General features: G+C 38.9%; 1 protein-coding gene across 4 annotated transcripts in view; it reads right to left on the minus strand.

Moving 5' to 3' along the window:
* HS1BP3 (HCLS1 binding protein 3) overlaps positions 1–21,420 on the minus strand; it is a 96,240-nt gene that overhangs the window by 42,515 nt on the left and 32,305 nt on the right. For 2 of the 4 annotated variants that reach the window (XM_026695348.2, XM_087917862.1), the window contains exons 6-7: positions 20,975–21,110; positions 7,741–10,351 (exon numbers count right to left, since the gene is read on the minus strand). In XM_026695348.2, the coding sequence (XP_026551133.1) occupies positions 10,105–10,351; positions 20,975–21,110 (383 nt within the window). In that variant the 3' untranslated portion in view covers positions 7,741–10,104. Of the gene's footprint in view, positions 1–7,740; positions 10,352–20,974; positions 21,111–21,420 lie in introns of those variants that run through there. The other 2 variants (XM_087917870.1, XM_087917872.1) reach the window with 1 other exon arrangement.

A 21,420-nucleotide genomic window follows, 5' to 3' on the forward strand; every position in this document is an offset into this window, starting at 1 on the left:
GAGGCCAGAAAAGAGAAAAAGAGTAATGTGTTTCTTTCCTGAATATTCGTGTTGCCCTTTAAAAAAGGGGGCAGTCTGCATGTGGCTCCCAGGCCCCACTTGGAACTCCTTCTGAGGAGAATTATTTCAAATACAGGATAGACATGGAATGCCTGAACATCTGTAAATAGTCTTAATCTAGTTCTGAAAAGGGAGGGAGACAAAAACACGTCTTTCCAATCTTGTGGGAGAAGGCCTTATGTGTGGAACTATTTCCCTCCTCAAATCAACATTTGGTTCCTACTCTCTAGGCCAGAGGTCCCCAAACTTGGCAACTTTAAGACTTGTGGACTTCAACTCCCAGAATTCCAGCATAGCTGGCTGGAGAATTCTGGGAGTTGAAGTCCACAAGTCTTAAAGTTGCCAAGTTTGGAGACCTCTGCTCTAAGCATTCAGAAAAATGGTGAAGACAGGTCCTTTTTTGGTCAAAGTTTGAATTGCTGATTAATTTTAGTAATAATTTATTTTGTAGTCTTTAGCTTTTATACTATTAGTTTTTGAGTACTCCCTATAAATTAATATTCACTCCTGGGGGAAGGTTACTGCAAAGTTATTTGAACAAATAATAAATACATATCATACTTCTGTCCCCAGGCCCAAAGAAACTTCCAAAGCCTTCCTCAAAACCATAAAAAGTAGGTAGACCTATATCATATGAATGACCAGGAATGGGGGGGGGGGGAAATGAAGATCTTATTCCTGGTCATGCATATGTTGTGCTTTTGTGTATTTTGTATCATTCTTCTATTCATTGCACATCTTGACTTTCTCCAAGACGTTAAATGTCGCCCCCAGCAAACAAAAGATCCTCTACCTCAGCTAAATCACTTGCAGAATGACAGAATGAAGAACACAATTAAAATCATTGAAAGTTTTCCAGACGTTCTCTTGGAATGTAAACCTAGTACTATTGGCAGAAGTCCTTTAAGATCTTCTGCCAGCATCTTGTTCCCCATGCCAGCTGATCTGTAGCTGCTCTGTATGTATTTGGATGGGGAGAATACCATGCAGAATTGTTATTCTCAATAATGGACATACTGTTTCCTTAACTCAGCCTCCTTAATCTGGTGCGGCCCAGATGTGTCGAATATCAATTCCTGTAATTCCCAGCCAATGAAATCATAAATGTAACAGAGGATCACTAAAGGCACTGACACAAACACAGTTGTATCAATGCACATCAGAGCACTATGCAGGGATGTGTAAGTCCTGATCAATAGGAGCTGTGTATATAAACTTTCATTCAGACTGGTGTAGTTGAGTTGCAGAAGACTGGGCGACTGCTGGGTGGCCTCAAAAGAGACAGAGAAAACTCTATAGAGTTACGCTCTGGATTTTTGCAGTCTCGCTCCGGTAACCATAGCATCGACTTTATTCCCAAAGTAGATAGCAGAATTCAAATAAATTAAGTCAATTGAACAAATAGTAAAAATCACAGGTAGGCTGTAGCTCTATTCTTTTTTAGCCTAATTTTATAAGTCCTTTGCAAATAATGAAATCAGAATCCTTCCAAGAAAGCTCTCTTCTTCTTCCAGTAGCCTTTGAAGAAAATCAGAGTGGAAAATGCATATGAGAAAAGAAGGTGCCAGAAATGACAATAGTGGATTACGCTTTTTAAAAAAATTCTGACCCATTATGGACAGGCATCAAGTTAAAATGTGATCCTTAAAATAAAAACAAAATATTGTTCATCTGTGCCTTAAACAAAGACCTGCAAATAACAACCACCACCCACGCCTGAAGATGGTAGAAGGAACTTGCCCTAATGCAAACTTAATGCTTGATTGTGAACCCACAAATCCAAGCTTTTCCTCTGGGCACATCAGTAAAGCTTTTATATAGAAAAGCTCTGGGAAAAGCAATTTTGGTTTAAGCCGCTGCCGCATCCCGCTCACCTGAAACAATATATTCATTGTATGAGATCCATGTTCATAAATAAGCGAACCGAAGAAGCTAAGACTGCAAAGTGTGTTGGAAACCTGTTGGCAAGCGTTTGGGAAGATGGGGATTTTTAAAACCAAAATTGTTCAGAGGATGATAATTTCCTTTGCCACTGTGACCAAGAAGCATCTATACCCCCATTCTTATCACTGCTAATAACTGATAGCTTGTGGAGAAAATGTTTCATCGTTATGAATTTGTGTTGCAGACTATAATATCCAATGAACTTTATTTGTAGGGGCACTGCATTCAGAATTCTTTGTATTCCGTGCAATGGACTTTAAGTCTTCATATTCTTAAGATTTTTGCCTTTAGTCTTAACTGTGATGTATATTTGTTTAGTAACAGGAAGGAAACATGTAACTTCCACACTTTTTAAAAGTTTTGGCACACCAGGCCACAATTCATTTCAATGTATTGCGTCAGGGATTAGAACAGATGCATCCGTGGGAGGGAGATAGTTTCTTCATTCTGTAGGTTGGGGTGGGCAACTATGGCCCCTTCACAATTTATGGACTTCAATTCCCAGAATTCCTGAGCCAGCTAGAGAGCTGAAGTCCAAGGTTCTAAAGGGGCTGTAGTTGCCCATCCCAGTTATAGGTCATTCAATGCTATCATTTTTCATCGTAGTGAAAGATGATGGGCAAATGAATGACTAAGACAGGTTTTATCCACACACTGTGGATGCCAAGGCACTCCAACATCTCTTGATAGTATCTAAAGAATGATAATTCTAAAATAAGTGGTCAGCATCTCACAAGACTGCCAGACCTTTCAGGATTTTATTTCTGATGTCTCACAAGTCTTCAGTAGTTTAGCACAAATCTGTGGATATTTGGGGGAAGAGGGTGAGATGGTCAAAATCTTACATCTGGCAATTTCAGGAAAATTTAATGATTCTTCTTATAATATCAGTCTCCTCATTCTCAGCTTGATAGTTGGTTCCAATGGGATTTTTTTTTCTCTTTGTTGTTATCCCAGGTGGAGTAAGATAAAATAAGAGTTAGAATGGAACATATAGAGTATGAATGGAGTAAGAGTTAGAATATGAACTTATCCAAATATTGTAATGGATAAAAGTGAACAAAGCAAATTATTGTTTATTCAACAAGTCAATGCAGAAATCATGCCTCAACATGTGTGATTACAGCTTGTGTTAATGTGTGGAAGTGGATGTGAAAGTGTGCATATCTGCACATAAGAATATGTGCATATCTGCACATAAGAATCCCTCACCATCTTAATTTGTTCACGTGGCCTCCTGAACTGAAATATAGGTTGATATAGGTTGCAAAAAATTGCTTGTACCGCCATATCTCCATGAAAATGCATAAAGTAATTAATGTTGACATCATGCTTAAGTTAGATTGATGAAATAGATACTACACATGTCAGCGGTGACATGCCCTTTAATAGCCTCCAGATATGACATAGGCATGCCCTTTAATAGCCTTCAGGTGATGTGGAACTATGAAAAATACCCTACATTACTCCACATGGATATTTTAAAACAATGACATTGAGTTTGACAACCCTGCTTTAAGATGTCCATGAGGTTCAGAAACAGTGCTAAAGTCAAGTATTATGAAATGCACGTGACAAAAAAACCCCAGGAAACAAATCATGCCTTTAACTGCTCCAGAAAACCCTGACAGGTCTCAACCTCAGGGATTCAATTACTGGAATGGTTCTGTAGCCTCATGTTAATCTCCTGTTTACTTTGTAAGGGAACAGATACAATTTTGGATGCCATGTTTATTTTTGCATTTTCTCAAACATTTACTTACAGTAAGGTTTCGGAATGAGTAACCCAAGATGAGACACCAAGAAAACATATGTGCTGTGGAAAAAAATTGCACTGAAAAATTCGCCAATGTGACTTTTCTCACATGGGCAAGCAGTGATGCCCCTTCTCTGTCTCTTCTAAGTATTTGTTTAATAGTGCCATCCTCTAGCACAGGGGTCTCCAACCTTGGCAACTTTAAGTCTTGTGGACTTCAACTCCCAGAGTTCCTTAGCCAGCTTTGCTGTAGCTTTGCTGGCTGAGGAACTCTGGGAGTTGAAGTCCACAAGACTTAAAGTTGCCAAGGTTGGAGACCCTTGCTCTAGCACAACTCCATAATACCACCTAATATCTGCATGGGGTACTGAGTCTTCTATCCAACAATTAGGATCATCAAAAAAGTTTATTTCAACTCATGAAATGAAGAACACCCTGGATATTTGATAAACTGATAACTTTTAAAGAACAAATTACAACCAGAATGCATTAATAACATCATTGCTCTGTTCTAGAACCTATCAGAAGACATTTGGGCATATATCCCCCCTTAGATTAGCAGAAAAGTCTCTGCTAATGAGAGTGGAGGCTTCCCTTCTATTGAAAAAGAATAGTTTTCATCAAAAACAACAAAGGAAAAAGATTTTCACCTGGTTTCTCACAATTTTAAGCTCTGTTTTTCCCCTCCAAATAACAGAACTCCATACTAAACGCATTGGTACAATCCTACCTTGTCTAATTTGGCCCATACAGCCATCCCATCAGTTTAAAATTTATCCACAATAAAAAAAGAAAACAATGCCTGGGTTCTAAATCAATTTCTTCAAACTATTCTGCACAAGGCCGGTGTCTCTGATGGAAGTTGCAAGCGGGAGGCAAAATCAGCACATAAGAATCTATTATCAGGAATGAATGTCAGGTGTTAGCATATACAAAGCAGGTGAAATCAGGAGATTCAGACACAAATCAGGGAAGCAAAGCAAGGTCACCATCCAGGAATCCATAGCTCAAAAATCAACTATAAGAAGCTGAAGTAATGGAGACTGAGTTTAACTTGTTAATTCTTGGCACTTGATTTTTTACAAGACATGCAGAGAGTTAAGACATCTCCTGCAGCTACACCTACTCTGGTTCCAGCTTGTTCTGATTTGAATTAACTCTTTTCACTTGGCTGATTTACTTGACTGAAAACTTTCCATCTTTGGCTTTCTATCTTTATCCACATCTTTGTTCTTACGTTGGACTTTGGGGCATCCAACTTTTTTTTGTCTCCTTCGGGTCAGATATAAGCTGATTGAACTCCTCCTCTGCAGTTTCCAGACCAGACAGCAATTTATCCTGAATTTTATCATTCAAAGTTGTCAGAGTGAATGTTTGAAACCAGCACAAGAGGGCCTCAAAAGTATCCTCCAGATGTTTTTGTTTTTTAATTCAACTTTCATGATCTCCAGTTGCCATGGCCTGTGTCCAGGGCTCTGGAGACTTGTGGTTCAAAATGTCTAGAGGACATCAGAATGTTCATTCTTCTAAGTACAGCCAAGAAGTTATTATTGTTAGGAATCATCCTTCTGGAGTGTTTTGACATATCTGCTGACTTCAGAAATGGGATTTGCTATAGTCCCATAGTCATTTTTTAAAATGGCATGTGCTAAACTTTTGAGCATATAAAATGAGACCCTCAGCAAAGGTGATCAAATAAAAGCTTAGCTCTTGCAGGTTATTTGAACGTTTTCTTTCTGTGTAGGCATAAATCGCAGAGAAAAATGAGTAATGCCTCTGCCTACCCTACACCCCCCCACCCCCCATATTATAGTTCCATAAAATTATGACTAACAAAGGAATAAACAGCACATCTGCTGGGATCATCAAAACCAGAGACAAGAACTTTATAATTGCATTCTTAAGTGCCCATTGAACACATCAGGGTTTATTTCTGGGCAAATATGCTCACTATTAAGCATAGGCGATGCGGTTTTCCATGCAGGTAAAAGAGTTATGACAATAAACAGTATGATTAGATTTTATAATGCTTCTTTGTTCTTCCTATATTTTTCAAGAGCTGTAAGTCATTGTTATTCCCCACTCTTTTAGTTTTTAAGTTTGCAGTTTTCACATGGAATAATAATCATTTTCTTATTTCTCTTACAGTTTTTACAGTATCAATAGAACATAATTTCTGATGGCCCAGAAAACGAGCCTGTATATTCAAAAGTAAATTATTAGAAAGCAACTTTGCAGTAGTAATAATCAAGAAGGGGTGTGGGGGGAGGGATTTGGAAGCATCTCATGAATGGAAACCCACTCGATACTTTTCCAGCAGGAACAAATTCAAGGTCCTAAACATTTATGCTTTTTGCTTGGACAGGAATGGGCAAGCCATGACCATCCAGATATTGTGGGGCACAATACTCTATCACTGTTATTCATGCTGGCTTGGACAGCAGACTTAAGCTATTATTTGCTGTCCAGAATGATATAGCTGAGCAAACCAAGAAGGGTTGCCACTAATTTTGATTTATTTCTGAGTACCATTTATGGCTTAATTCCACAGCTGCTTAAATCGTAAATCATTAGTGTCAGTGAGCCATTGGGGCTCTTTTGGATGCCAATAGATATAACTTTAGGAAGCTGTATTCTACTCTCAGCTCAGCAGTGGTTGTCTTGGGAAATAGTTTGCTGGCCTTAATCCCCTAGCTGCAATATTAAAGATTTATTTTATAATCCTGTTAGCCAAAGGACCTAAAATAGAGAATTCAGGCATGAAAAACTAAGCAGCGTTTGATCTTAAAAGGTGTTTTCCCTTATTCAGTGTGATTAAAATTCCTTGTAGGAAAACTGCTCTTAGTGAACATTCATTTGCTCAAGCAAGTCCTGCTGAATTCAAAGGTCCTCATTTTCTAGTTCTAATAGTCTCAGTTCTAGTTGCTTCACCACTGTGGTGATATATAGAGTAACGAACTTTGTGATATATAGAGTAACAAACCACAATGCCTACTATCATCTTCTCCCCAACTACTTTTCTGCATTTCACTTCCTTTGAAGTTTAAAATTGCTGTAACAACTAGCTGTTTCCAGAATTGTTCCTCCCATTTTATTTTAGTTGACTGCCCAAATAAACAAGAGCGCTATTTAATAGCCACCTGATTTTTAGGCATAGTTAACTGAATGTCATGAATGAAGTTAGTTTTTTTTTTTTAACCTTGTATGAATTAAGGTCTTAAATCAGGAAAGCACAGGTTGATGTGGGCATGTTGTGTTTTATGGAGTTAAACGCCTCTTGCTTTGTAAGTCTTACAACAAAGTCCTTTTTTGTCTTTATGGGGAAAAGGGGACAACCAGCAATCAATGCTACAGGTAGTCCTTGACGTATGGCCACAATTAAATCCCAGATTCTCCTTGCTAAGCAAGACAGTTAAGTTGAGTTGTGCAACCTTTTGGCCACAGTTATTAAGCAAATTGCTGAAGTGAAGTGAATCACTTCAGTTGCAGAGGTGGGTATTCAGCAGGTTCTGACCAGTTCTGGAGAACCGGCAAACATCACCTCTGACTGGAGAGTTTACAGTATCCTTCCCCTGCCACGCCCACCAAGCCACGCCCACAGAACCGGTAGTAAAAAAAAGTTTAATCTCATACTGTTCAGTTGATAAGTGAATCTGGCTTCCCCCATTGCCTGTCAGAAGCCGGCTGGAAAGGTTATAGAGGGTGATCACTTGATCCTGGGATACTACAACCATCCTAAATACGTGCCACTTGTCAAGTGCCTGAATTTTGATCAGGTGACTCTGGGGCTGCTACAATAGAGCATTCCCATAGTCATATGATCAAAAATTCATGTCAGTGTGGAAACTGGTCAGGAGTCACTTTTTTCACTGTAATTTGGAACAGTCATTAAACAAATGGTTGTAAGTCAAGGCCCACCTGCACACAATGCAAAACCTTACACAGCTCTTTTTTTAAAATAAAAGAATTCTTTCTTCCAGTTTAGTTCAGTAACTTTTATTGTGCATTTATTCCATCTCATCTCTCAAAGGTACAATATAGCACAGAAATATACTTTATTATGTAAAATACATCTCCAATGTAATATTTAGGGCAAAATACCATACGTTGTATCCCGAAAGTAAATAATTATTTTAAAATTAAAAGCCTTCGGTAGAAACTACAAGGAAATATAGAAAAACTTAAAAACAATTGTATGGTGATCGTCAAGTCACCAAAGTAAACTAGAGACAAATCTGTGGAATTCTATTTGGCATTTTGATATAATGACATAAAACATATCAATCAGATATCCTGTTGAAAAACAGAATTTTGAAGATTCTCCAGGATATCAAGTGTTTTGCAAGATTATCACAGGCAGATCAAATCCAACTATACTGTCACATTCTACAATGCTTGTGCAACCAACCATTTCTAGTTTTGATTGTGTATTTTTATTGGATCATTTATCTGTGATTTGGTCTGATTTTGACTCTTCCCATCTGACAGGAGAACAGGCAATAGTATAGGGCCAGAGAAACAGGTGAGCCTCATTTTTGGCACAGCCAAACCCACCAGACCTCTCCCAGCTCTCTCTCTCTTATCTATAGCCACTTGTCTTCTTTATCATCTTCTTTATCATGCAGGTTGTTTCCCCAACTGACCATAACTCAGCTGCAGTCAAGATGTTTCTCAGCATTAACCAGTTATATTCAGAAAAAACTACATCAACATATTCATGGTACCCCTTGTCTAGTACTGTACTGCATGTAATATAACATTTCTAAATTAGGAATTGTTTTAAGGATACCATTCTGTTTAGAATAGGTTTGATGTTATACAGCCCTCTTAGAATCAATGTCAAAAATACTTGAAAAATGATGAATGTAGACCTTTGAGAAGAGTTGGTTACAGTTGGCATGGAAGAAAGGGATGTTTAAAATAGAAAAAGGAATGACGAAGAGAAGGCAAATGGGTTGGGGCCACACTTTTACTGTGCATTTCTCTCCTCTTCGATTCATTGCCCCTTACAACAAGGATTTTCAGCAGGAGAGAATTGTCCATTCTGATAACAAATGGTACCCATCCTGTACAACTAACTTCTCTGTTATTTTATTGCACCACCTTATAATTTGTTCCAGCCATATTTGTTATTTACTCCTCAAGGGAAACATTTAATACTGTATTAGTAGTGCTTAATCATATTTTATTTAAAATAAAGCATTATGTAATTATAAATGGAAAACTATGCATTAAACATGTACATATTTTAAAGTGCTTTAATTGCTTTTTTGCATTCACTCAGTTCTAGATTCAGAAAGCAAGCCAGACAGTTTAACGAGTCATCAAATATTTGGTATTATGGCTCAATTCACTTTGTCGGGACTGGGTCACCTGAGTGAAAAACACAGGATGTTCATATAACAAGAGTATGCTGTCAAATAATTAATTAGCTCTTATCTAATTCAACTGTCATATATAATTCAACTATCAAAACTGAGGTGTTGCTGTTCATTTTCCTAATCCTGCCAGAAGCATCAGGGCGCTTGGCACCTAACAAACTATATTTTTCTTCCCACTGAAGACTTGCAAGATGCGAGTCTTTAGCATCAAAAAGAAGCACCCTTCTTAATGCTGATGATGAGACTATCCCCAAATTACAAAGATATTAAAAATAGCCATCATTCACATCATTATTCTGGAATCTTTTTCAGACGCTTTCCCTGCCATGTTCTGTAGACATTTCAGGCTGACTCCAGCGTACCACAAAAACCTACCATCTGATCAGAAAATTGAGAGACAAATAAGGCTATTTGTTCAGAAAGCACTTAGGCAGTCTCCCAAGGATCTAGACTCAATGCATTATAACCCTTAAAGGAGAAATATGACTCTGAAAAATGCTTTTATGCATGTTTCTTGCACTTCAGTGATATTTTTCCAAGAAGTTTTGAAAACCATTTGGAAATAAACAACTTCTATTCAGCAACAACAATGTCAACCTAGTGTCAATATTTAATCCAACCATGTTAGTCCCTTTTATTAATTTTGACCTCCGATACTTTTCAAGCCAAATAATCCATTTGGCTCAAAGGTTACCAACATTCTTTTTATCGGCGCAGTTCTTTTAACATTTTTAAAAACAAGGCATTGTTAATTAAAACATCATGGCTCTGTGTCAAAAACTTCATTAACTTTTTGCAGAATTCTAACCCCAATATCAAGTTCCATTGTTTAAAAAAACAATGGAACTAAAGGACCAATCAAAAGGGCAACCAAGGACACGGGTCCAAGGTATGCTAGACATCCAGGACCCAAGTGGCAGGTGGAAATCCTTCTTGTTGGAAAGTCCACGCGCAGAAAATGCTTCAGAAAAGACTCGGCTCTGCACCGCTGATGGATTCGTTTTCCTGAATGTATTTGAGAATGTCCATCTCATCCATTCTTTGGATCTTCTCTTCCGCTGGCTGTCCCGTTCGGGTTGGAAAAGATGAGAATTTTTTCTCAGGTATCACCGGCTTCCTAGGTATTGCTGGCTTAGAGGCCACGTTGGGTTTGGGTTTAAGCTTGGGCTTAGAGCTCACCTGCAACATTTTTTCAAAATCATCTTCAACTCTGAAAGGAAAAAAACAAAGAAAATGCCTTTTTTAATTTTATTTGAGCACATCCAACATGATACAGGTGGTCCAACAGTTCATTTAGCAGCCATTCAAAGTTACAAAGGCATGGAACAAAAGGACTTATGAGCATTTTTCACACTTGACTGTTGTAGCATCCCCAGGGTCATGTGATTTACATTCAGTTGCTTGACCTCTGATTCGCATTTACAACCATTGTAGTGATTCCCTTTGGCGACCTTCTCACAAGCAGAGTCAATGTGGAAGCTGAATTCACTTAACAACCAGGTTACTAGCTTACCGTGTTTCTCCAACAATATGGCCTCCCCCAATAGGAATGTTTTATCGGCATAAAATCAAATTAAGCCCCTCCCCACAAATTAAGGCCTATATTAAACATGCAAAATGGGGGGGAAATGGAGGGGGGGGTTGCCGTTAGGAAGTACTTTTGTTGCATAGCCAGATATGGTGCTGCCTGCGTTGACTTCGGCATTGGTGGGGCACTTCTTACCAGGAGACCTTCCGCCATCGTTGCTTTCCCTTCTCCCCATGCTGCCACAGCATTTAGAGCAACGCCACGATGTTTGGCCAGCCAGGGCTCCTCCCTGCAACCGGAGCCCGGCGGAGACACTCGGCTTCAGGCGCTCCTGTTGCCGCCTTCCCTTCGCCTTCGAAGGCAAAGCCAATTCTGTTAAAAACGACGCCCTACTACCGGTAAGACAAAGCCTCCCCTGCCCGAGAGGGCAGCCCAACCCCACGTGGGGAGGGGAATCTCCCGGGGCCACAGCGCAGGATCGGCCCACCCCGGGAGAAGTGCCCAGCATCCATCCCTGCCTGGCTCCGGGCAGAGCGCGAAGAGCTTTGCCTGCAGTGCCCAGCGCAGCTGACAGGCGGGCCCTCCTGCCCGGTGGCGGAGCTCTCACCAAGGCAGCGAGACCCTCCCCGCCAGGCCCTCCACTCATCCCGCCAGGGCCACGCCAGAGCACTGGGCAGAGCCGGGAAAGTGAGCCGCGGGTGCGCGCCCACCTGCCAAGTGAAAGAGCTGAGCCAACCCAAGCTTGGCTTCCTTCCCAAGTCCCTCCAGCCCGAACCTGAAGGGGCTACCTGGGAGAGGCCGCACGAGGTAGTGATCGCGCCCACCCATCCATGGACAGGAAGGGAAGGCGATGGCCTGCGCCGCGTCCTCCCCCAAGCTGAGCCCCACCAAGTCAGAGCCTCTGCCCGATGCACATGCCACTGCAGCGTTTGGAGCTGCCGGCGCATTTGGAGATGCGTGGGGATGGGGACAGGCTGGGCGAGGGGTGGAAAGGACGGTCGGCTTCGGGCTCTCTCCGCCGGACCCGCCGGCCAGGGAAACAGCGCTGCCGTAGCCTCGCCTCCCTGTCCACGGATGGGTGGGTGCTATCACTGCCTCAGGCGGCCTCTCCCAGGTAGCCCCTTCAGGTTCAGGAGAAAGAAAAGCAATGGTGGCGGAAGGTCTCCCGATACGAAGTGCCCCACCAACGCCGAGGTCAACATCCAAGCCATCGCCGCCCGCCCACCCGAGGATGCAAGGGGGGGGAATTAAGTCACCCCCCAAAAGACGGCCTAGCCGTTTTTTCAGGGGTCAAAAAAAAATAAGACCTGGCCTTATTTTGTGAGAAACACGGTAACAACTGCAGTGATTCCCTTAACAATTGTGACAAATGAAGTTGTAAAATGGGGCACTTAACCAATTTCTCCCTTAACAACAAAAATGTTGGGCTCCATTGTGGTCATAAACTGAGGACTACTTGTTAGTATATGCCTGTTTTTCTCTTCCCATTACAAGCATGGTAAAGGGCCACATTCGGTCTGTACGTGGGAGTTTCAAATGCAAACTGGCCACTTAAATCTTCAGGTGGTAATCCAGCACAGGTCATCCTCGACTTAAAATGCAACAGTATATATTTCATATATACTATATGAAATAGTATATAAAGTGAGCATTAATTTGATTTATGTCTGTACAAAAAGTTGTAACCCAGGGTTAAGCCGCTTTCTAGAAAGAAGTTTTATGTCTTTATGTTATGTATTTTGTTTGTTTATGTTTGTTTATTGAGAATTAATGATGTTGGATAAGAACATATGAAACAGTAATAATATGAAATATAGTAATATGAAATAGATGAAAGTATAAGTTTAATGAATAAAATTGAACAGAAGTAAAGGAAGAAACAGTGAGAAGTTGGAAAAAGAGTAATAAGATATGAAGTTGAATGCATAAGATGCATATTAAATTGTGTTCGTATGGAAATGTGATAATTTAGAATTATGTTGTACTTAAATAAGATGTTTTATTTGTTTTGTTAAGCAGTTCTTAGAAAAGATGTTTTAGGTTCTTACGTTTTTTGTTTTGTTTGTGTATTGTCTTTGAAAATTGATAAAATTTGTTTAAAAAAACCAAAACGCAACAGTTCATTTAGTGACCGTTTGAAGTTACCACGGTACTGGAAAAAGTGATTTATTACTGTGGTTTCACACTTACGACCATTGCAGCTTCCCCATGCTGACATGATCCAAATGCAGACACTTGCAACTGACTCATATTTATGACCACTGCAGTGTCCTGGGGGTCATGTGATCCCCTTTTGCAACCTTCTGACAAGCAAAGTCAATGGGGAAGCCAGATTCGCTTAACAACCAAACTACTAAAATATCAACTGCAGTGATTCACTGAACAACTGTGGCAAGGAAGGTCATAAAACAGGGCAAAAGCCGCTTAAACCAAGTCTCACTTAGCAACAGACATTTGGGGCTAACTGTGGTCGTAAGTCAAGGATTACCTGTATGCTCTTAGGATACCAGTAAAGTGGAAAAAGAGTTTCTCCAATATTCCTGATTAGAGCTGCCAGGAACCATTTTAATAAAGGGAGCATAAAGGTTGGGTTACTTTTCCAAGACCAGCCCAAACATCATGGGAAGGATATTCAATAGCCATCTCCCAGTCACACCTACCTCACAAGCCCAAGAATCCCTGTACCTTTCATGCGACCAGATGAGCTTAATATCAGGCAATTTCCTGGGCATCTGAATCCCGACAACTGTCTAACTCAGGGCTGGGCAAAATTTTGGTAGCCGTGAGCCATCTATCTTTTGAAAGGGAGAGACCTGCACTCAGAGCAGCTGTGCTGCAAAGTGAAAACATATCTCAGTTGCCCCTAAATGAGTCTTTCCCCCCAAAATTGTTTTATTACCCACCATCTTTTTTTTAAAAAAAAATGATATTCAGCTTATTTCAAAACTTACTGTACATTGAAGCACAGGTCTCCAACCTCAACTGCTTTAAGGCTTGTGGGCTTCAATCTCCAAGCATGGCTGGCTGAGGAATTCTGGGAGTTGAAGTCCACAAGTCTTAAAATGGCCGAGGCTGGAGACCCCTGCATCAGAGGCTTTTCAGTATATTCCATCTCCAAGTGGCAGAAAACCATGCTGATGGCTTTTTTAGGGGGCATAAAAAAGGGAGTCCTGAGGCTGAATGTGACCCTGGCTATCAGACTGACCATCCTGTTCTAAACAGAGGAAAATGTTTCTTTTTTTCATCCTAAAATGAGGCTGATTTTTCCCATCCTGAAGGATAGGGCAGCAGCCAAGCAGAATATTTTCATGACCATATCCAGGCGCTTTACTATTTTTAATTTGTGCAGCCATGTGAAAATATTGCACCATTACAGTTGACCAGGATATTTTTGGTAACACTGTCTTATGCTCAGACATGTGATTGTGTTAAGACAAGAAAAAGCATCACCTATTCACAATCATTAAATTATGTCAAAAAAAAAAGCATAACGAATGTGGACATTGTATTACTGACTGCTGGAATTTAGAAAACTCTGCGTGGATTAGCTACAGAAATCCTGATGAATGGTTGATCTTATAAAAGAATGAGATCTTTAAAAATCCAGGCCCAATATGGAAGTGGGGACTTTAGCTTTTGGCAGGAGAATGCAACTTTGGAAGGTATTAAAGTCATTATATTTTATGGAGTCAGAAAAACAAACGAAGCATAGCAACTGTCTGAAAATATTAAGCAATGTCATCCGATGGCAAAAAATGTGTAGCTGTAATTTAAAAGAAATTTATAGGCAGCTCAGACATCTATGGACTATTTTTATTTAAAGGTTTCTAAACAAAGAAATCTACGTTCTATTTTTAAATCTAAACACATTAAGTCCACTTTAAAAAAGGAAACACATTGTTTGAATATCTTATCGTAATACTATCTTGATTTAACTTTGGCCTACTTTTAATGGAAAAATATCTATTCTAAATACCACCCCCCAAATGAAAACACAAGATAATTGCTATGTAATGTCCAAAGACTATAATGCACCACAGATGTAGTATTATTCAGCCAAAAGAGATCCTACATTGGGGAACTGCATCTAATTCATACAACAACAAAAAAGTATTCATCTGTACAAAGCCACTGTATCTAAAGTATGTTTTAGGGACAAGAACACATTTGGTAAATAATTGCATTTCTATATGAAAGTTACAAGAGATTATCTCAGCAATCATGAAAAATGGCTCAAAACTTACAGTGTAAACACAGAAACATCTATATGTAAAAATATTAATGTTGAGCTCTCAAAGGGTACTCATAACTAAAAAAGATAGTTTATCATTCAATCTCACCAGATTTGCACAAGAATGACATTAACAGTGTCCTGGAAGGTGGAGCTCAGCCCCCATTTCCTGTATTAACAAGTACTTTTAAAGTGGTGCCTTAATTTATCGTATTCCAACTGCCTCTTGACAGAAGCAAGATGTTATTACTTATTTGCCTGATAAAGAGGAAGGAATCAACAGCTGTTCTGGTTTTGCAATATTTTGCAAACATCCATTCTATCCTCATCACTCTTTCCACTTTAAGGAGAAAGTGTTTTTCAACAAAAAGAGAATATCCTTCTGACCTGTAAGATTGGGCTCACTTTTTTAGCAGGTCCTGTCTTGTAGCAATTCAGAATGAAGATAAAATTGCAGAATTGATCAAAATCCTCACTCATGAAAAGCAAGCTTGTCGGCCTCTCCACAAGTGAGGATTTTACAAGCTTCTCCGTGAGTGAAGATTTTGATCAAGCCTGCAATATTATCTTCATTCTGAGTTGCTATAGTTCTCTCATTCTCTGAAAATTTATCTGGCTTTGATGTCTTTTATATCAAAGATCTGATATTTCTCGGTAGTTAAAGTATAAGCCCTTTCTCCAAAGTCCCCTGTTCCCAGAAAAGATAAATAACATAGTGTAAGTAGGCCTTAGCTAGCCCCACAGTAAGAGTGATTTCAGCAAGTAGAATTCTCTCCTTACCGCTATAACAACTTGACTTTATAATCTTCTCTACTGAAATTCTTTCTAAAGCAGGCATCTATTTGTAATTTAAGAGCTATGGTATTTATTCATTTATTTCATCAACCTTTCAAAGCTACTACATTTCCCAGCATCCACCTGTGTTTCTCTGATGAGAGAGAAGGCAGAGAAAATTAAATAGTACTGAGGAACTTGTTCAGAATGGTGAGATCAATAAAAGGTTTCTATAACAACAGTGATCAAGTTGACCTATCAACTCAATTGATGTTTGTAGCTCTGATTCCTGAAAAATTGTTGGCTGTACTTTGAGGGGAGATTGAGACCTTCAAGAAGAGATTGGACTGCCACTTATCAGAAATGGTGTAGGGTCTCCCGCTTGGGCAGTGAGTTGGACTGGATGACCTATAAGGTCCCTTCCAACTCTGTTATCTGTTATCTGAGGTTTGTTGTGCCTCTGGAAGATTATGTTCAAACTAGCACTTTTTCTGAATCCCCGCTATGCTTACTTTGTAATTGCTAAACATCATATAATAACAGGCAAGGCAAATATTTAATATAAATATCATTACAGAAGCCAGATTGGGGGTGAAGGCTCTAGTCAAGTCCCTGGCTTGAACATTAATCCTGCAAAAAATGTTTGAAATTACAAACCTAGTGATTATGATAATTGCAGTTGTCAAGCAAACATCAGCTAGGAGAAAAAAAAAGCCAGATTCAGATAAAGTATGATTTCCTGCTAAAATAGTCAACTGAAAATTAAATTAATCCCTACTTTAAATCCATGATCTCTATCACACAAGGCAGCATTTCTTAAGTAGGACTGAGGTAGAAACAGGAACTTGGATAAAGGATACAAGGAAAGGTTTAAAATGAAGTTGATATGCTTTAGGATTACTGTCTTCTAGTGCCAAGCAATGCCTGAACAAGAAGGTCTGTTGGCTTTATCTTTAATCAGTTAATGGTCTCCTGTGTAGAAGTAATTTTCTGAGGTAGGCTAGTTAGAGTGAATTCCCAGTTCTCCAACAGGTGCCCTCTAAATGCACTGGATTATCAAAACCTTCATCCAGCCATTTTACTTCTCCAGAGGCCATGGCTTTTCATGTTTGAGCTCAACCTGTAATCTGCAGAGTCAGGAAGCATAATGGGCATCAAAATATCTGTGGATACCATGCTAGAACTAGACCCAGGATTACAAACAAGAAGGTCCATTATCCAATTTCCTGTAAGGATCAAACTAGAGACATACAGGAAATCTACAACTGAACAAAAGAACATGACCCTCCATAGTTGTGGAATTTGAACAACTGATGTTCAGAGATATGCTTCTGCTTGCACTTCTGGAAATATCTTGTAAGCTATTTTAACTAGTAACCGCTGATAGCACTGTCTTTTAAAAATATATCTAAATTGATGAATGAAAGCCAGGTGGCATAGTGGTTAAGGCACCAGGCTAAAACTGGGAGATGGTGAGTTCTAGTCGTTTCTTAGGCACAAAGCCAACAGGGCGACCAACTTTCTGCCAGTCACTTTCTATCAACCCTAGGAAGGAAGCAACAATGGCAAACCACTTTTGAAATCTTATCAAGAGAACTGCAGGGATATGTCCAGGTGGTCACCAGAAGTCAAGACCGACATGAACACGTAAAATAATACAATAGATGACTATCATTATATTTAGGGAACAAACTTCTATATCTAATGTCATTATCCACTATATGAAGAAGGGTTTCCTTGTTCTGTCCCGAATTTACCATTATCCAGTTTCATTAAACGACTGCAATTTCTGTCATGAGAAAAGGGCACAAGTTCCTATTCTTTTTCTCCATCCATGTGTAATTTTATACATTTCTATCAAGCCCTCACATTTGTTTTCCTAAACAAAAAAAAACTGCACAGTAACTTTTTACCTTGGGAGGATTGTTTCAGATTCCAGGGGGAAAAAAGAGGAAATTATATTATATAGAGGATAGTATAAAGCAATACCTAGAATTAATTTAGGATGTCTTCATTTTCCAGCCTTTTTTGTTAGCAGAATATTATTCCTGATTTCTTAATCTGGTAGAACTGGAATCTCCTAAAATGTTTTTGATGCACTTGTTCTACTTTTAATTTACCTATAATATCTAGGTTTGGTACAATATTCATGGAATCTACTTTGTGCATCTCATTCATCTTAAGTCAGAAAAGCAACAAGATCTCGGTTTGGATTAGAAGATGGGCAGTGTAATGCTGTGTTAAGAATAAGAATGCTGCATTTGAAGAGGATATAAATTTTCTGTCATTGCCATATTTTAAAAAATATATAAATATTTGAGCTGATGTAGTTCTTTTAGACTGGTATATATTTTAGAATGTTTATTATCTACGTCCCTTTATACACAGATCATCTTTCTTTAAGAAAAGGAAGAAGTAGATTTTATATTCAATTCTAAAGAGAGTCTCCATATATCCCTTCCTGTAACGCTGCTAAATACCAGTGCCTTGAGGGCTCATAAAAACTAATGCACTATATATAATCATGAGTTCAATTCTCAATAGAATTTTGAGTTTCCTAGAAAGATTTGTGGCTATGTATATCTGATGAATCCCACACAGGCAACACAGACATTATACATTTGGGTTTGGGTTTGTGTATAACAGAGTCCCATGATTATACTGTATGTGGCCAAACGATATAAACTTCCTAAATGGAAGTTTCTTTCCCCCCCAATTTGCTGAAATACCAATTTCAGCTACTCCCTTTCTTTGAGTTAGCTTCTTTCTTAATCACAATGGAAATATATATTGCAGCATATGCTTGCTCATCCATTATTTTGCTCCGCTAATATCTCATTTTTTGTAGAAATGATTACAAATGTTCTGTAAACAACAAGAGAATATGAAGGAGTAGAACATTTGTCCTTCTTTATCTGTGTCAGTGACATCCAGGATAGGTTGTCAAGTTTCATTACCAGGTTAGCAAGTGATTGTTTCTCCCATTCCGAGCTACATAAAAAGATAGATTGCAAACTTTCAGATATTTTGCTTGACTTATTCAGAAATGATGATAATTTACATATGCTTGGTGAATGATTTGGTTCCCAAAGATTCTTGTTTAATTCACAGGCCTCAAAAGTAGGATTTTCTTACATGAACAAAATATTTATCTCTGATTATAAAAATAAAATATAAAAGGGGGGGGGCATCACACATGAGTATATATATTTCCCAGATATATAATTCAAATAAAATAGAGTTATACCTTGGAGACATTATATCTTAAAAGATCAGATGTGCTCTTAAACATAAAAAACACTGAAATTTTCCTCTGAACGAGGTGTCCCTGATATGACATGTTATTACAAAATGTTCCATTATACATAATGAAGAAGAATCATGTTTCCAAGAGACCTTATGCAATAGTGTTTTTCTTCTTCTTTCCATTATGAACAGGTTATTAAAACTCTAAAATGTTCCTAACAGCCTAGCTTCCATTCTCTCCTCCCACCCCAAATTTAAATGCAAGTACCTCCCTAGCGTTGGTGATAGGTGATTCTACAGAATTTCAAAGAACTCTAGTTAAAATGTGAAGCATAGCTCAGTAAATTGAAACTGTAATATAGAATTATACTATTGGTAAGATCCAGTCTTAAGTCAAATTATCAGCAGATTCATTGAAATCGGTAAAATATAAATTAACTGTGATTAATTTATCCAAAATGGATCTGTTATAGGAATAATTCAGTCTGTAAACAATCCAATGATTTTTTTTAGAAAGCAAAGAACTGCTAGAAGAGGAATTGCTTAAAAGTGTTTGATTTATACCTGTAAGAAATATTTTCTCTATCAAAATGCAAGAATTTAGATGACTTCATAAATATCTAGAGTCCCCAATTACTCTTCAGTCTCTATATACTTCAGATACCAGTGTAGAGGTGCGGCGGCTCAGTAAATTAATGAAACTGCAGATTGCTCTAGCGATTCAAGTCTTAGCATTTTATGTCAGGTGAGCTCCCATCACTTGCCTCAGCTTCTGTCCACCTAGCAGTTCAAAAGCATGTTCTATGCAAGTAGATAAACAGGTACCATTTCGGTGAGGAGATGAGTTGGTACTCTGTTCAGGCAGTCAGATTCCTGCCAGCTCTAAACCTTCCTAGGTTGCAGCACCCATTTATGATGCAGCTCTAGGGAAGTGTAGGAAAAGCTGCAGGAAAAGCCATTTGTCTTTCTTGGGAAGAGAGTATGTCCCACAACAAAGCTGGTAATTGGCAGCCAAACTATTAGTCTGCAATAGCATTGTGGTCTCCTGGTTAATGTAATGCCATATTCCAACAACAATAATAATAATGCACAAATGGAGACCATATGCCAACAACAACAATAATAATAATGCACAAATGGAAATGTGGAGTTTTTGAACTTAGTAGAGAGAATCACTATATATTTGTTGCATCTAGTATATTCCTATGTGCAACCATTGTATTTTTCATACTGTACATGGTTTAATTCAGAGATTATGAAAATCTGCCTACAAGCATTATTATGAGATTTGTACCCAGGTAATAGTATGTCTGTCTGTCAACCAGTCAGACTGCCTGTCTGTCTGTCTATCTCCCACCTTTGCTATTTTTATAAATAGCTCATGGCGACAAACATACCTAATAATCCTTTCTCTTATTTTCCCCACAACAACAACAACCCTATGAGGTGAATTGATTCAGATGCATTTATACCTGAGCTGAATAACAAACTTATGCAGGATAGAAAATAGTGAACTTAAGTCACAATAAGACAGATTCTGCTTGAAAAACTTGAAAAGTTCAGCAATATAACCAATTACTGAGGGAGGCAATGATCTCCCTTTAGTAGATGTATTCAAGAAGTGGGAGGACAGGTATCTATCAAAAAACTTTAGCACTGATTCCTTCCCTTAGTACAGAGCTGGGCTCAATGTCCTTATGGCCTTTTCTGTTACTGTGTTTCCTACAGCTGGACAGAATTTATTAACTCTTGACTATTGTACACAATTCCTTTTAGCTCTGAGGAACTGCCTTGGAGAAGGATGGACAGAAGTTCTGAAGAGAAAAACATGATAAAGAATAACTGAAGAACTACAAGAATGGAGGAAACAACTATAGCTAAAATCCATACCTACTCACATTTATTTATACAATCCCAGTTTTGAAAAGAGTGTGGCTTTAGCAGGCTAAACCTAGAAGTTGTCTTCCAATCTTGGGCTGCTTGAGACAGACAGGCTTGAAAAGAGACGTCATACGCACACAACACTAAATTTATCATGCAATTCAAACAAATACCTCAATAGTTCCTCCACGTCCTCAGCAGGACTAACATTTAACAGAGGTTCTTTGTCTTCACTGGCTGTCATCAACAACAGTGGATCTCCGAGAGTTACCACTCCACCAAGATCTGGTCCTTCAAATAATTTCACGTCTATCATTTAAACAAAAGACAGGCAGAATCAGGTCAAAATACAGTGATAAGCAGCAATTATAGCCTAAATAGCAATAGCATTTAGACTTACATACCACTTCATGGGGTTTTACAGCCCTCTCTAAGCAGTTTACAGAGTCAATATATTGCCCCCAACAATCTGGGTTCTCATTTAATTGACTTCAGAAGAATGGAAGGCTGAGTCATTCTTGAGCTGGTGAGAACTGAACTGCTGGCAGTCAACAGAATTAGCTGGCAATACTGCATTCTAACCACTGTGCCACCATGGCTCTAAATGAGTTGGGTAGGC

Source organism: Pseudonaja textilis, chromosome 1, assembly GCF_049901715.1.
Source record: "Pseudonaja textilis isolate UNSWEBS1 chromosome 1, rPseTex1.2, whole genome shotgun sequence".
Taxonomy (NCBI): Eukaryota; Metazoa; Chordata; class Lepidosauria; order Squamata; family Elapidae; genus Pseudonaja; species Pseudonaja textilis.